The 16382-nt window shown below is 36.1% G+C and overlaps 1 protein-coding gene across 1 annotated transcript in view; it reads left to right on the forward strand.

The window, feature by feature from the left end:
- Nucleotides 1-2473: 2473 nt before the first annotated feature.
- LOC108363135 (cytoplasmic dynein 2 heavy chain 1-like) overlaps nt 2474-16382 on the forward strand; it is a 67975-nt gene continuing 54066 nt past the window's right edge. Inside the window, exons 1-2 of the mRNA XM_017616404.1 lie at nt 2474-2694; nt 7086-7238. Coding sequence (XP_017471893.1) covers nt 2474-2694; nt 7086-7238 — 374 coding nt within the window. The remainder of the gene's footprint in view (nt 2695-7085; nt 7239-16382) is intronic.

A 16382-nucleotide genomic window follows, 5' to 3' on the forward strand; every position in this document is an offset into this window, starting at 1 on the left:
TGGTGGTTTCGATGGCCAAAATGGGAAGTGCTATGACTGGTTGCGGATCGACGAATGCCTGGTTCAAGCCAACTGTGGCCAAATGGTCAAATGTCTCATTATCAGGTACTCCGGAGTGACCTGGCACCCAGTGTAAAGCAAGCTCGTTATGTTGCATTGCCGAACTACTAGTTTGGAAGTACATAGATAGAGGGATGGCCTATGTCTTCAGTGCAGCTTGGCTGTCACTGCAGACACGTAAACTAGAGTCCGACCGATTCCAATTTTTATTCAGGTACCGATGCCAATGCCGATTAATCGGCTTATGGGGAAAGAATCGGCCGATGCCGATCCCGATTCCATGAAAAATTACAAATAGAAATATTAGGGGTATTCTCTGAGTCTTGCAAAGCCCTTGCATGGTGCACAGATTGCACGGTTAAAACCGGTTTTCGTATGGGACAGCTTTGCAAACCGTGCAATCCGTGCACCGTGCAAGGGCTTTGCAAGACTCAGAGAATACCCCTATTATATCATAAAATCAATTAATTTAACGGAGTTAACAAAACTACAGAAAACAAATAATTGAATTAATTGGCTTGTTATGCAACAGATTTCAAACTTTGTACAAAAATGAGAAAAATTCTGCTACTTTTCACAAAAATTTCAAATTTCGGTATGCAGTTTTCTAGGCCATTTAATTATAGTATAATGAAGTGCAAGTTTCAAGCTGCTATAAAATTCCGTTGATTTTTAGCAATTTTTTTTTGCTGGCAGTTTCCTCCGGATAAAAGAAAATTGTCGAACATAGTTTTGTATGGAAAAAAACGTGAAACACATTCAACCAAAAAAAATCATTTTTAAGAGCTGTCTGCAAATATTTTTTTATGTTGGCCGTTGTCTGTCGCTTCACCTGCACATATGAAAAGAAATTCCAAATAATCGGCAAAGAATCGGCGAAAAAGGGCCGATGCCGATGCTCAATTTTGTGCCTAAAGGTTAAACATTCTAAAAATAGAATTATTAACAAAAACCAACAAAACCAACAACCACATGATCAAGTGTGAATAGCAGCGGAATAGCTGCGCTTGATTGTGTTGGCTTAACAAATGAAAAAAGTGGGAAAAAGCAACGATAATTTACAAGCCGAACTTAGCACAGTGCGTAGGCAACTGGCTGAGTTAGTGGGATCTTCGGTTCGAATCCTACTGAAAGAAGTCTGATGAGGAAATGTGGTGATTTCCGAAATAGCTATCACTTATACCATTTTTTCAAATTATTGTTGCTTTTCCACAATAAGTTTTTCATTAAAAACGGCCTCAAGATCAATAAAAATTGTTGAATACAATATATAAATATTTAAAAAAATGTTCAACGGAATCACAATAATGAGATTTTTGATGCTGTTTTTAAACTTTAATAACTTAGCCAAAACTTTACCGATTTAGACTTATGAGGTGTTTTCTCACCCTTTTTATTTCTTTGCAAATAAACTCATTCAAAGTATTAAAGAGAAAGGTAAGATCAACGAGCGTCATTCCAAGTTGAATTAAGATGTGATAATATTTGCGAAGAAAATTGGCACGTTGGATGAATTTCTTTGCAAATAAATAAAAAAGGGTGCGTAAATACCTTTCCAATGGTACCTTATAAATCGGTATAGTTTTGGCCCAGTTATAAAAGTTTTTATCAAACCGTTTTGTGAAAAGGTTAAAAAACAGCAACAAAATCGCATTGTTATGATTCCGTTAAGAAACTACTTTTATTCATAATAAACTAAATTTTTGGAGACATTTTCAAATCACTCCAGCTCACGTAAATCTTAATATTTTTCCTAAATATTTTGGTGGAAGTCTTCAAATATAATATATTTTGTAATCCCGGTGAGAAAACCGCAACTTTTTTTTGTGATAGAGTCAATACATATGCTTCGATAAGCTTATTAATATTGTGGCGAGTACCGCGGCAACGCGAAGCGAACAACAAGAAAATGGCAGAATGTTCGACGAAAGACGTAGAATATTCGACAGCAGGAAACGTCAAGTGGAAGAATACTGCGAACATGCGAAATGGTTCTCAGCACTTGCCCTTAGAGCTACTATTGGCAAGTGGAGGTAAGAGAAGAGGACAAGAAGAACACAGCATTCAGCGGTTGGAGATGGTCTTTGGCAATTCACGGTGATGCCCTTAGGATTATGCAATGCTCCTGCCACTTTTGAGAGACTTATGGACCATGTGCTTAAAAGACTACATTGGAAATAATGTTTGGTGTATGTAAACGACATTACCGTATTGGGTAAAAGCTTTGAGGAACACCTGAAGAATTTGCAAAAAGTTTTCCAGAGGATAAAAGGTGCTCAGTGTTTAAGGAGGTTGTACTACTTAGAACACAAAGTGACAACAGAGACGTCTGCACTGCGAAGTAAAAGATAGAAGCAATAAAGGATTGGCCAAGACCTAGGAACTTCCACGAGCTACGAAGTTTTCTTGGGCTATGCACTTACTATCGCCGATTTGTTCCGAATTTCGTCAGCGCTGCGAGTGGAACTACGAACAGGAGGAGGATTTCCAAGCTCTGAAGGAACGGCTATGTACTGCATCTATGCTAGCGTATCCGGTTCCAGGTGCAACATTTGTTTTGGATACGGATGATAGTGGTTATGACATAGGAGGCGTACTGTCGCAGGTAACTGACGGCCAGGAGAAGGTAGTTGCGTACTATAGCCGGTCGATTGGAAAACCAGAGAGGAACTACTGCGTAACTCGGAGAGAATTACTAGCGTTTATGGAGTGCGTCAAACATGTTCACAAGTATCTCTATGGGCAAAGTTTCCGAGTTCGAACGGATCATGCCCGCTGAAGTGGCTAATCTAGTTCAAGAATCCAGTAGGATAGCAAGCTCTGTGGATTGAGATTGCAAAGTTATTACTTCGCTATTGAGCACCGCAAGGGAAGTGCTGATGCCATGCCCCGTCGACCATGTAGCTTGGAATGTAAACACTGCTCAAAGGCTGAGGCCAAAGAAGACATTATACTCGTCCGGTTAACGAGAATAACACCAATGGAAGGAAGAACAGCTACGAAAGTGTCAGCAGGAAGATCCAGATCTATAGCTTTTGATGCATGGACAGGAGATGAGCAGACGGCCAACTAAGGAGCAAATGGCAGCGGAGAGCCCAATCGCAAAGGCACAATGGAACAGCTTAAAGTTGATATCTGGCTGTTTGCATAGGGTATGGGAAAGTCAAGATGGTCAGTGCTCCCGAAATTTAATAGTAGTTCCAAGGGTAAGAGTTCGTGACGTTCTCAAGGAGTTCCATAACGGTCCCAGTGGAGGGAACGTGGGAATCACAAAGCCCCTGGAGAAGATCAAGCAGAGACTATATTGGGTTGGTTGTCGGCAATCGGTCGCAGAGTTGATTGCTAACTGCGCGGAGTGCATTGCAGCTAAGGGGCCGAAATCCAGAAGTCATGTCCAGATGAAGCAGTATAATTCAGGCGCACGATTCGAGCAGATTGCCATGATGTGGCCGGTCCATTTCCTATGAGCAGACTAGGAAACAAATACAGTATTGACCAATACGATAGCACCCCCATTTCAAAGTGATATTGTTTCCCACTCGTGTTTTTGTTTTATTTTTAGGAATTTTCAATTAAAATACAGTTCATTCTCTAACAAAATCCACATAAACCCAAGTTTTAAACTTAAAAGACTACAAAAAATTCAACAAGTTTTCACCTAAATTTCAAACTTTTTTTTCAGAAGTGTTGGAATTTTTTTGAGTACGCAGTTTTATAGCCCATTCAATTTTAGTCTAACAATATGCAAGCTTCAAGTGGCTAAAAACCACCGTTGATTTTTTAGAATTTTTTTTTCGCCGAAGGTGTTGCGGATTTCTTCCATATAAAAATAAATTGTGTTTATTCGTTATATGGAAGCAAACGCGACAAAAAAATATAAAAAATCAAGGGTAATTTTTAGCCATTTGAAACTTCCACACTGTTAGACTAAAATTGGCAAACAATATCACTTTGAAATGGAGGCGCTATAGATACGTGCGTGTATGGACTAATTTAGCAAATGGCCGGAGGTATACCCGATTCCAAACCAGAAGGTTAAAATAGTAGCGGATGTAATTACAATTGGTTTGCGAGATACGTTGTACCTATAGAGCTGTACTCTGACCAGGGAATCGTCGGTGTTCCAAGAGATGTGCCAGATACTGGGTATCCGGAAAAGTCGAACAACGGCTCTTCATCCCCAATCAGATGGCATGCTGGAACGGTTCAACCGAACCCTGGAAGAGCATTTTCCGGAAGTCGTGGACAAGAAGCGGGATGTCCACATACCCTAGTTCCTGATGGGGTACCGGTCATCAGTGCGTGAAACAACGGGTAAAACTCCTGCAAAGGCAATCTTCGGCAGTGAGCTCCCTTTACCTACTGACCTTAAGTTAGCATTAATTGGCGATGCAAGGAGAATTGGAAAATAGACGTCCAACATCCTGGAAGAGGAGCTAAGAGAGTTCATGCTCTTGTGAGACAGCGTACTCAAATTATGAGTGACAATATGAAGGCCAGGAATGATAAGGTGACGAACTCCGAGGGTTTCTAAGAGGGGAGTATAGTGTTGCTGTACAATCCACAACGGAAGAAAGGTTTGTCCCCAAAACTACAGTGCAACTGGGAAGGTCCGTATAAGGTTGTCAAACTGTTGAATGACGAAGTGTATCGGATTCAGACCGTTGGGAGATCGAGAACCAAGATGCAAGAGGTCCACTTGGAAAGGCTTGCAGCGTTCGGAACAGCAAGTGTGTCTGATCGGGACGATAAGAAAATGGCAAGAAACGTCAAAAGGAAGAATACTGCGAACACCGCGAGAATAATAGAATGAGCGATAGATAGCAGAACCATCGAGAGTTGCCATGAGTGCGAAGCGGAGCAGATAATCAGAATCAGAAAGCTACAAGTTCAGTTGTAAAACAGAGATCAATTGTGTTAACAAGTTTTTAAAGTGTAGTAATTGCTTTATCAAGTATTGTTAATTGTTGTTATTGCCTTAACAAGTATTGCACAGTGTTTGTTGTACAATAAAGTTAACTGCACCGTAATTTGGAAATCTTAAACGTTTATGTAACAATGCAGCCGTACGAACCCAAGGAATTTTAGGAAATCCGTCAACTCAACAAGGATAATCGTAACAATATTTTCCTTGATCTGCGCCATTTGTTTTTGGTCTCCTTTTGTCACTTGCAGCACCCTAACTGTTCTTGCGCTTGCATTCCCATTTATTTTAAATCAAATAAACATACAGAAAAGGTATCAACCAATACCAAGAAAACAAAATCACGATCATTAGAGCGCCCACCATGCATAACATGAGAAATAGGCAACAATCGTCAACGGCAACAAATTGGCGACTCACCGATTTATTGCTGCGGTGACAAATCGGAAACATCATTTCTTTCATGTCAATTTTGAAATAAATAAGTTATAAAAAATTAACAAACTTATAAAATTCGCGTCAACAGTATAATCCAAAGACAGGATTGAAATAAAATTATAGTTTAAAAAACTAAAACCTCCCTATTATAATTGCCATTCGTACTGTCATCAGGTATGTAACTTGAGAATAGAAATCGCTGCATCTTTTAGGCGCATCAATATTACATAGTTACATCCCGAGCTAATAAAAGGAAGGTAAAAATAGGAAGCCCCACAGCGAAAGAAATAATGAATGCCGTTTCCAAGTTCCAATTTTGTATACAAAAAATAAATGAAGTGTTAAAAAGAAAAAAATTATTCCAAATATCGCCTGAAGCGATAAGAAAACGACTCATTCAGGTAATAAGAAAAGGACGCGCCCAGGCGACTTGCCTACGGCGGACGTTTTAGAGAGACTGGTATTAAGAAATCGATACGATGGCGATATTACCGGCAATATATGTATTTGTGTCCGAGGGCGACAAGTTTTCTTACTGCCGGCAACAAAAATTATTTGGTGGGGCGGTTTGCCAGCATTCTGGTAATAAAAATATTTGCAAATTTTCCAAAAAATTTTTTGCTTTAAAATGAAATATTTTTGGTAAATCCATATTAAATTTGTACACAATAATAGTTGCGTTCCAGGTGCTTCGCGATTTCCAGGTTTTTACAGGAAGCTGTTCCCGGTGGCCACCTTCAATAAGGTTTATTAATGGCGAAAACAGCTTTTCCTGTAAATCCTGTTAAACCTGCAAATCGTGAAGTATCTGGAGCAGGGCTAATATTTCTATTGCTGTAGAGAACTTATAGTCCGAAAAGGACTTTATATAAAAGGAAAAGGAAGTTATATCTGCAGAACCTATGTTGCTAAAGCACTTTAAATGCCCAAAATTTACCCCAAAATAAACTAATGTTTGTTTATACGACAGAAAACGAAGTGATCACTATTAAAAGGAGACCCGTCGGTTTGAGATTTTTTTTAGAAACGATGCATTTTTCTTTGAAATCGCTTCATTTCTTATCGTGCAATAAGCTTTTTTGTGAAGCTCTAAAAAGTACAACTACAACATTTGAGCAAGGCATCCATACCGAAACGCAAGACATATTCTACGTCAAACAATTTTAATTAAAAAATTTAATTTATGAACATTGGTCCCAACGGGGATCGAACCTGGACCCTACCGAATTATAGGACGGTGTTCTCACCATTCAGCTAACGCGGATGCCAAACTCACTTACTTTGTTTGCTTACTGGTTTGCTTCGTTCATTTTGCATTCACAATAGACAACAGCGGGCCGTTTGGATCAGTGATGTCATTGCAAATGCCCCTGATCCGCAATTATTTTGTGAATTAACTCGAGGGCTTAATCCCGATCAACGTCAGTTAATTCCCGAGATAATTCCGAAATAACGAGTTGATCCGTCTGTCTATGCTTCTAGAATACCGGTAAACGGTGAACGTTCGCTGTGCAAGTCAAAGAGGTGAGAGGGACTGGGAAATTTTTTTTGGAATGTCCTCTATCGAATGTTTGTTAAATTGACCGCCCAGATCGTAAAATAATGAGACCTAAAAACGATCTCATGCTCGTCGTTTCGACAGAAAATAATTTTGCTACTTCAGAATTAATTATATTTTCCATTATTCCAGATTACTGACGCTGCCATCTGGCTGGCGTATACAATTCGGCAGCAATGTGAATTTCATCTTCGAGACAGATGAGGTGTGTCATGCTTCACCGGCAACAATATCTCGCATGGGAATAGTCAATATGAAGTAATAGTTTTTTTATACAGTACTTACGTATACATACATTACACTGGCTTGTTCTCCATACGAAAAACAAAGCCGTAAAAGTCCACCCCTGTACGTTGTGAGGATTTCGGCACGATAAAAAAATGTTTCCTTTTAACAACATCGAAATATTCTTTTTATTATAACTTGATTATTTCTGATTTCCCAAAACTACCCCAGTAAAAGAATTATATGTGCAATATGTTTTTCCTCATTTTCGCTCTATGAAAGAAAGGTAAAACTTTTTGCTGTATGCGATTATAATAGCCTTTAGATTATAAGTATTTTCATATGTTAAGTTGATGTTCCTTTAAATGAACTATGCGGGCTCCACCTGCTCCAGTGTCAAAAATTTTTAACAGAAATCTACACCTAGTTATATATATAATATCTCGTGGTATTAAACTATCTGAAGAAGATCCCGGAAATATAACAGGAATGAATTTTTGTGGCATGAAAGGTAGCTAAATAGCTGCTGAAGTAATCAGACAGCAGTTCCTTTAAAAATCCCGAGGGCCATGGAAATAATAAATTGATATGTATTTGAATTTCTCTGTCACAATTAGAAGCTTGCAATAAATAATAAACTTCGGTACTTAGGGTGAAGAAATAAATCGCTTAACCAGAGCTCACTCTATGGCACGAAAATGTGTTTTTAGCATTTTACAAAATTAGAAATTGAAAAACGCTATTTTCAGTGATTCAATATAGTTGACCCAGATGCCCACCATAACTGTTGGAGAGTCATTCGGTTTCCAATGCAAACTTAAAAGTAAAAAGCGTATAGCTTTCGGAAAAATATAAAATCTTTTCACTTTGAGAAAAATTAATATCCTGAAGTAGGAACATTTTTTGTGCATTGAGTTGGTAAATTTTTCGGGCATTTCAACCGAAGATATTTGGAAATTCAAGCGGTAAAACTAGAGCTCTTGTTAATCGACTAACCGATTAATCGGTTAATCGAATAGAAAAAGTTGTTTCAAAAAATAATCGAATACATTTAATCGATTAACCGCTCACTTTCGACTAACCGTTCATAATCGACTAGTGGTTTTCATTCGATTACTTGACAGATTCGACTATTCGAATAGTTGTTTTCTTTCAATATTTCATAAGTTTTGCGGTTGATAGGCTTTGAGTATTTATACAGTATATTTTGCTTTGCTGCCTCTATGCTTAAGTGCACATTTAAGATACCTACCCCAAAATGCGCATCAGAGGCATTATTTTTAACATTTATAAGGAAACTGCTCCGATAGATGCATTTAGCATACCTGGACATTGGCGATACCTGCCTTAAAAATTGTGCGACTGGTATCAATTATCAAAGAAAGTATTACGTTTACCTGCATTGCCTAATTTTACAACTTTTTATTTATTTTGTTCATCTCGCAGAACAACGAAAATGGCTATAAATTTATGTAGTTGTATAGATAATTAGATACTATTCGGTAAAAATTTCGCTTGCAGTAATTTCTACGTGGTAAGTGCTTCTCCATTATTTGGTTTCATAGGGATTTGGATACCTTCCTCATTGAAGTAGTAAAGAAAATTCGCTTAAGTGCCTTTTTCGGTTAAGTGCACAAGTTTTTCGTGCAAAGCAGGATGTGCAGCTAAGCAAAATATACTGTAGTACCAAAAATGGTATGGTACCGCATGAATTATGATGAAGATGAATACGTGACTTATAGCAAAATTCAAAGTGCATCCATCACCTTCATAAACTCATGGAATCCAGGCACGAGACATGGTCTCTTGGCGCTCGTTTGAAATAGTTTCGCCATCTTCGTTTTTTCTTCTACGCTTGAAACTTTTTGCCGGGCTTGGTTCGGCACATTCACTTTGGCTACATCTGTGATCCTGGGGAGGATAAACTATGGAAAATTACCACTTATTAGTTCGTTAACATAAACATACATTTCCAGGTCCTGCTCCTTGTTCCTTTTACGAATGGCCTTGAAATGGGTTGCCAAAGACGACGTCGAATTATTATAGGCCATTTTTTGTCCACATATTGTACACTTGACTTCTTTTCCACCTTCGGAGTTAGAAAAGAAGTTCCACACCCAGCTACGCTTACGTAAACTCATTTTGGATAAGGCAAATTTTTGGTTTTGAAGTGAGAAAAAATTTGTATTTAAACATTTTTCACTATTCAAATAATAACAGTTAATCAATTGCACGACTAGTCGAAGTTAATGAAACGATCGAATACTTGCTATTCGATTTTCAGTCAATGCAAAAGTTGCTACTCGACTATTCGAATAATCGGTTAACCGGATAATCGACTGTTAACAAGAGCTCTAGGTAAAACGTTGTTATTCATACCAAACGAACAACAAAATCGTTATTCAAGGAATGAAATATCTTCTTTTAGAGTATCTAGCTTCAAATATGGGCTTGGATTCCACTGCGGATTTGTAAGATCTACTCCTAAACAAGATTTTTACTTATTCAAAATAGAATGATAACGTAGGAAATATAATAAAAATTGTACCACAAAATTTCGGTAAAATCTATGCCGCGAAGCCTAAAACAAGTAAAAGTGTCCAATAGAAATACAATCCAATGCCAACCAATAAAATTACCTTTAAAACTTTTTTAAATAACCGATAATATTTATTATTATTATTTTCATTGCACCTATAAATATTTATTGTTATTAGTTTCAATTTATTATTACAAATCTTTGTACAACTAAGTACCGTTTTCTCATGTAGGTTTTAAAATTTCTATATTTTTATACCCGATCGCACTTGGGCACAAGACTATTATAACTTTGTTCGCATAACGGTTGTTTGTAACAGCCAAAACGAATCGAGATAGATATAGACAAATATATACATAAATGCTCAGAATGAAAAGAGAAATCGATTAAGCCATGTCTGTCCGTTCGTCCGTCTGTCCGTCTGTCCGTGTACACGATAACTCGAGAAAAAATTGATATACGTCAACGAAATTTGGTAAGTAGGTTGCCCTTTATAGGTAGGGATTGAAAATGGGCGAAATCGGGCAATAACCACGCCCACCTATCATATAACAATATTTTCGAAATATACAAAAACTAAGATATTTCCGCAAATACTGGATCCAAATTGTTGAAAGTTGGTATTTGACGTAGAATTTTGGCATAAAATAACAGTTATAAAATTTTTGGAAAATGGGCGTGGCCCCGCCCACTTATGATTAAATGCTGTATCTCCGTGGTCCCTTTACCAATCCCTACCAAACTCGGTGGAAACATTGCTTAGGGCCTCACTAAGAAACACGTTGAAATTTTTTGAAATCAGACAAGAACCAAGTCCACCTCCCATATAACTGTAATTTTCAGAAATACGAAAACTACGATAAATTAGTAACTATTTAAGCTAATTTACTCAAAATCAATATATGCAATGACCTCTTAGCAGCAAATGATTTTTAGGGAAATTTTTGGAAAATGGGCGCTCACTTACGCCTACATATGTGTATCTCGGTACCCGGTTTATCAATTTCTACCAAACTCGGCGTATTTACCAACCTTGGCGCAAAAAAGCAATATGTTGAAAATTTTTGTAATCGGACTAAAATTACTGCCACTTACCATATAACAGTAAATTTCAGATATACGGAAACTCCGGTCTTTCAATAACTAAAGATGCCAACTTACAACAATCTTTTAACAAGACACAAGATTGCAGATTTTTGTTAAATGGGCTTGGCACCACCCACTTATGACTACAGAAGTATATATCGATAACCGCCTTACCGATTTCCACCAAATTTGGTCCAATTATTTCAATACATCATAGCATATTATTGAAACTGTTTGACATTGGGAAAAATACTCTTCTGAAAAAACGATATTTAATACGTGCGCCGGGTATATATAGTTCGGTTTCGCACGAACTTATACTTCTTTACTTGTTTCAGAACAAAATTTGTGTTTAAAGACAGATACATTTTAAAATCACTTGAGAAAACGGTCCTAGGTGTTTTATATGTACATCAACTAATGTTTAAAATCTTACTAATACAAATTTCACGTAAAAAAAATATTAACACTGTTTAGTTTTTTCAACTTTTTTCGACAGACGGGAGATAGGTCATTTCTAGATAATTTTGGTACGCTGAATTCAATGGTGTTAACAGTTTCGGGTTTGGGTAGGGGTTTTTCTCTGAAAGTCTGAATATATGTTGAATTTCCAACGAAAACTAATGGATCTGTTAAGGAAGCATATACATATGAGGATACAATAAAACCACTTGCAAACTATTTCAATTGCATTTGTGGATTGTAGGCAATATTTTTACTTTTTTTGCTGAAAAAATGTTTTTTCAACCTTTCACTTTTCTTTTTAGTTAACGGCTCAACTTATCTATTTGAAAGTATAGTGAAATCATTAGTTAAACCTAACTACATAAATTTCTATAGAATTTTCTGTGGGTAAGTTTAATGATTTGACTTTAGTTTAAAACAGATAGGTTAACGGCCCTTACACTGTTAGTTGCCATAGAATATTCTGTCATTATCCCATTCGCCACAGTATGGTTTATATCATCGAAATTTCAATTTTGTTTATTGCATTTGTGGCAAGGCGAATGTATATAAGGTGGTATCGTTTCAACAAATACAACAATTACATGTATTTTGTTTTTGCTTTTAGCGGGCCATTCTCCAATTTCTCGCTATTCTTCCCCGAAGGAGAAAGGGCGACAGCAAATATATAGAAACTCTCACGTTTTCACTTACTCACTAGCGAAATACAAAATTTTTACAATCACATGCTACTCACAGCCGATGAAACAACACCACCTTATATAAATTCGCCTTGATTTGAGGCAAATTCGTGACTATGCCCAGCCGCAGAAAGATTGCTCACGAAACAGCAATACTTTACAAAAATATTTAAATTTTTCAGTGAAGAAAACTGTGAATTAGGCTCTCTCGATTACAAGCACAACTTGCATAGATGGATTGAAACTTTGGGGACGAGGTAAACCCAAATGTATGGCTTTTGGCATTCGGATGTTGTGGTCAAACCCTGGAAATCACGATCCAGCTAATGGTTATTTGTGTGTGAACAAAATATTTGTTGGAATGAACCGACATAAATCGAAGCTAAAGCATTTTCAGTTTAAATTAAACTTTTTCAAATTAAATGAAACCATTTTCAAACAAAGCGAAACCCTATTTCTACTTAAATGAAACCATATTCGAACAAAGCGAACCCTTTTTCAAATTAAATGAAAACTTTTTCAGGTCAAGAGAAACCATCTTCAAATTAAATGAAACCTTTTTCAGATAAAGCGAAACCTTTTTCAAATTAAATGAAACCTTTTTCAGATTCAATGAAATTTTATTCAAATTAAAGGAAACTTCCTTTTAAGAATGTTTTATCTAATTTGAAAAAAGTGTCATTTAATTTGAATAAAGTTTCATTGAAACTGAAAAAGGTTTCATTTAATTTGAAAAAGGTTTCGCTTTATCTGAAAAGGGTTTAATTTAATTTAAAAATGGTTTCGCTTAACCTGAAAAGGGTTTAATTTAATTTGAAAAGGGTTTCACTTAAATTGAAAATCGTTTTATTTAAACTGAAAATGCTATATATGAGTTTGAAAATGTTCCATCAGCACAAAGACCGTTCCAATTCCGAAAAAATCACACCCAACTGAGCAATATAAAAGCATTAAAGTGTGAGTCTATGCCTGAGTCTTCATATTCACTTTATGAGCCATCTAACGTTACTCCAACATGCAAGGACATCGAAATAACGCAAAATTGCTTGGAAGAAAGGGCGCGCCAACTCAAATTAACACAAGCACATCAAATTGTGCTTGCGCAACACCTGGGAATATATTTTCGCCCGGTATTAAAATATAGCATTTTCAGTTTAAATGAAACCATTTTCAAATTAAGTGAAACCTTTTTCAAATTAAATGAAACCTTTTTCAGGTTAAGCGAAACCATTTTCCTATTGAATGAAACCTTTTTCAGATAAAGCCAAACCGTTTTCAGATTAAATGAAAACTTTATTCAAATTAAAGGAAACTTTTTTCAAATTAAACGAAACATTCTTAAAAGGAAGTTTCTTTTAATTTGAATAAAGTTTCATTGAATCTGAAAAAGGTTTCATTCAATTTGAAAAAGGTTCCGCTTTTTCTGGAAAAGGTTTCATTTAATTTGAAAATGGTTTCGCTTGACCTGAAAAAGGTTTCATTTAGTTTGAAAAAGGCTTCGTTTTGTTTGAAAATGGTTTCATTTAATTTGGAAAAAGTTTCATTTGAACTGAAAATGCTATATAGCATTTTCAGTTTAAATGAAACTTTTTTCAAATTAAATGAAACCATTTTCAAATCAATCGAAACCTTTTTCAGATTAAGCTCCTGAATAAATACTTGAAAACGGGTCGAATTCATAGTAGAAAGAGAAACAAATTGTTGAGGAATATGAATATGAAAAAATATACAAACTTTGGCAGTTTAAAGTCCAAGTATATAAATTGGTATAAAATTATAAAAAGCAGATTTTTTACTGCTATAACTAATATAATATGCCTTAACCATAAAGAAAAGCAACGCATAACAGCGAATTCACAGTAAACGAAAAAAGGGAGTTTCATTTAATTTGAATAAAGTTTCATTGAATCTGAAAAAGGTTTCATTTAATTTGAAAAAGGTTTCGCTTTGTTTGAAAATGGTTTCATTTAATTTGAAAAAAGTTTCATTGAATCTGAAAAAGGTTTCATTTAATTTGAAAAAGGTTTCGCTTAATCTGAAAAGGGTCTCATTTAATTTGAAAAAGGTTTCACTCGACCTGAAAAACGTTTCATTTAATTTGAAAAAGGTTTCGCTTTGTTTGAAAATGGTTTCATTTAATTTGAAAAAAGTTTCATTTAAACTGATGCTATATTTGGGCTTTAAACTGATAAGGTTTGTATTAGAGCTGATGATACCCGGGTACCCGGTTACCCGGGTACCCGATTACCCGAGTGTTACCCGGGGCTTTTATTACCCGGGTAGCCGGGTATTACCCGATTTGCCCGGGTATCCGGGTAATATACATATGTTGGTGCCGGTTAAACGAAAAACACCCGGGTAGTGCGACATAAAGCTTCTTGTATAATCTTTTTGGTGAAGATTAATATTTTTTTTTCCAGTGGGAAAATTTTTTTTTTATAATTATTTTTTTATGTCTAGAATGTACGCGACTATGTACACCTAACCGCTTGCCTGAGTAGACGGAGGCAAGAAAAGTAAATTAAAACATTAGTTTCTGTACTTAAATTCAAACTTCTAGTTTTTGTAAATGCATATACATACATGCATGTGTACATATGTATGTATGTATATTTTAAAGAATATTAAATATTAATATTTTAAAACAGGGACCGAGAACAAAATGTATGATCGAAACTAAATGTCATTGTCGTAGTTTTGTTCCCAAGAACGCGTCAAAACCAAAACCAAAATGAGAACAAAACTGACGAGAACGTTCTCATTGGGAATTATATAAGAACTAAACCCTGTGGAACGTTCCCAGAGAGAAGAAAATGCGAACAATACTTTCGGGAATATTTCTAAGAGAACAAAATGTTAACAAATTTCTCCTGAACGTTTTGGCAAAGAAAAAAACGGGTACAAAATTCTGAGGAACTTACTCTCGAAGAACAATTTGGGAGCTAAAGTGCCAGGAACTTTGTTACAGAGAACGAAAAAGGAACAAATCTTCTCTGAACTATCTCATAGCGTTCCATTACTTTGAAATGTTTGAATATTAATGTTAATCAAAAAAGAACTGAAGGATAANTTTTTTTTTTTGTTTTTTTTTTTCTGGAAGTTGAAATGGTCCAGCTTTCCTCTGGCTTAGAATTAACATCCGTGGATCTCACTTTTCCTCCGAACACGAAAGACTCTTCTCTACGGCGAAAAGATCGTGTTTGGCCCCCGATTCGGTTAACTTGCTAGTCTCCTTGCATCAAAACAAAAACTTGTTGTTTCAGTTTCAGTTATTCAGTCTATGATTACAATCTTACAGACTAGATAAAAATAAGACTATCATAATTAAAACTAAATACTATAGATTTAGACACACAAGTAGTTATAAGAAAAATGGATCAATAGATGACTTGAANGGGCCTTATTTTGATACCGTTGTAGTATTTCTGTTTGAGTTACTCGCAGTACCCCATAGTTGCATAGCGTATGTCCAAACCGGCTTCAGCATAACTATGTGCAGAAGGATTTTGTTGTCTAAACTCAGCTCAGATTTTGCAGCAAGCAGCCAGTACATTCTTAATGTTTTTAATGCAAGTTGACTTTTTTCGCTTTAATATGCAATTTCCACGAAAACCTGAGATCAAGATGGATTCCCAAATAATTGACTTGATTGATAAATAAGGTTGCAAACGGTCAAATGAAAATGCGTCATGATACGAAGAGTCTCCACACAAATAGTTATGCCTATGATTTCATTAATAATACATACACACATGGCGTATGAGTAACATTCTTTCTTACCTAGTCATATTTTATAAAAACCGAAATTATCTGTTATAATTATTATTTTTTTAGCTCCCTACAGTTTAATACTTCTACAATCGTAAAATTATTGCTACTACCTTTAGATACGAATATATATTGTAATATTTCCCTATATGGTATGGAAGATTCTTATAGATGTTCCCTATGTAAGTTCGTTTGCGGTATATAATCGTAAATGCGTTTCATTTTTACCTCTCCACAATTTTTCGGGTGCCCGGGTACCCGGGTAATTAGGGCTTCACCCGCTACCCCGGTACCCGGGTAGCTCATTACCCGAGTGAAATCATCAGCCCTAGTTTGTATATTTTTTTTCATTTTCATATTCACCAACAAATTGTTTCTCATTCTACTATGAATTCGACCCGTTTCCAAGTATTTATTCAGGAGCTATTAAATAAAATTTAATGGAGATCAGAGCCACGGTCGTAGCCAGAATGAAATTAAGGGGTGTTAGGCTCGAAACTATTAAGTTGTTCGGACAAAGGAGAGTGCAAAAATTTTGGTAAGCATCCATTATTATCCACCATATCTCTTATTTCTTGGGATTTATGACTACTGGCATTATGCTTGTAACTCTGAACGTCGGGGGCTTCCCCCTTACTT

The sequence above is a fragment of the Rhagoletis zephyria genome, unplaced genomic scaffold, assembly GCF_001687245.7.
Source record: "Rhagoletis zephyria isolate East Lansing unplaced genomic scaffold, Rhagoletis_zephyria_1.1 Rzeph_scaffold_01197, whole genome shotgun sequence".
NCBI lineage: Eukaryota > Metazoa > Arthropoda > Insecta > Diptera > Tephritidae > Rhagoletis > Rhagoletis zephyria.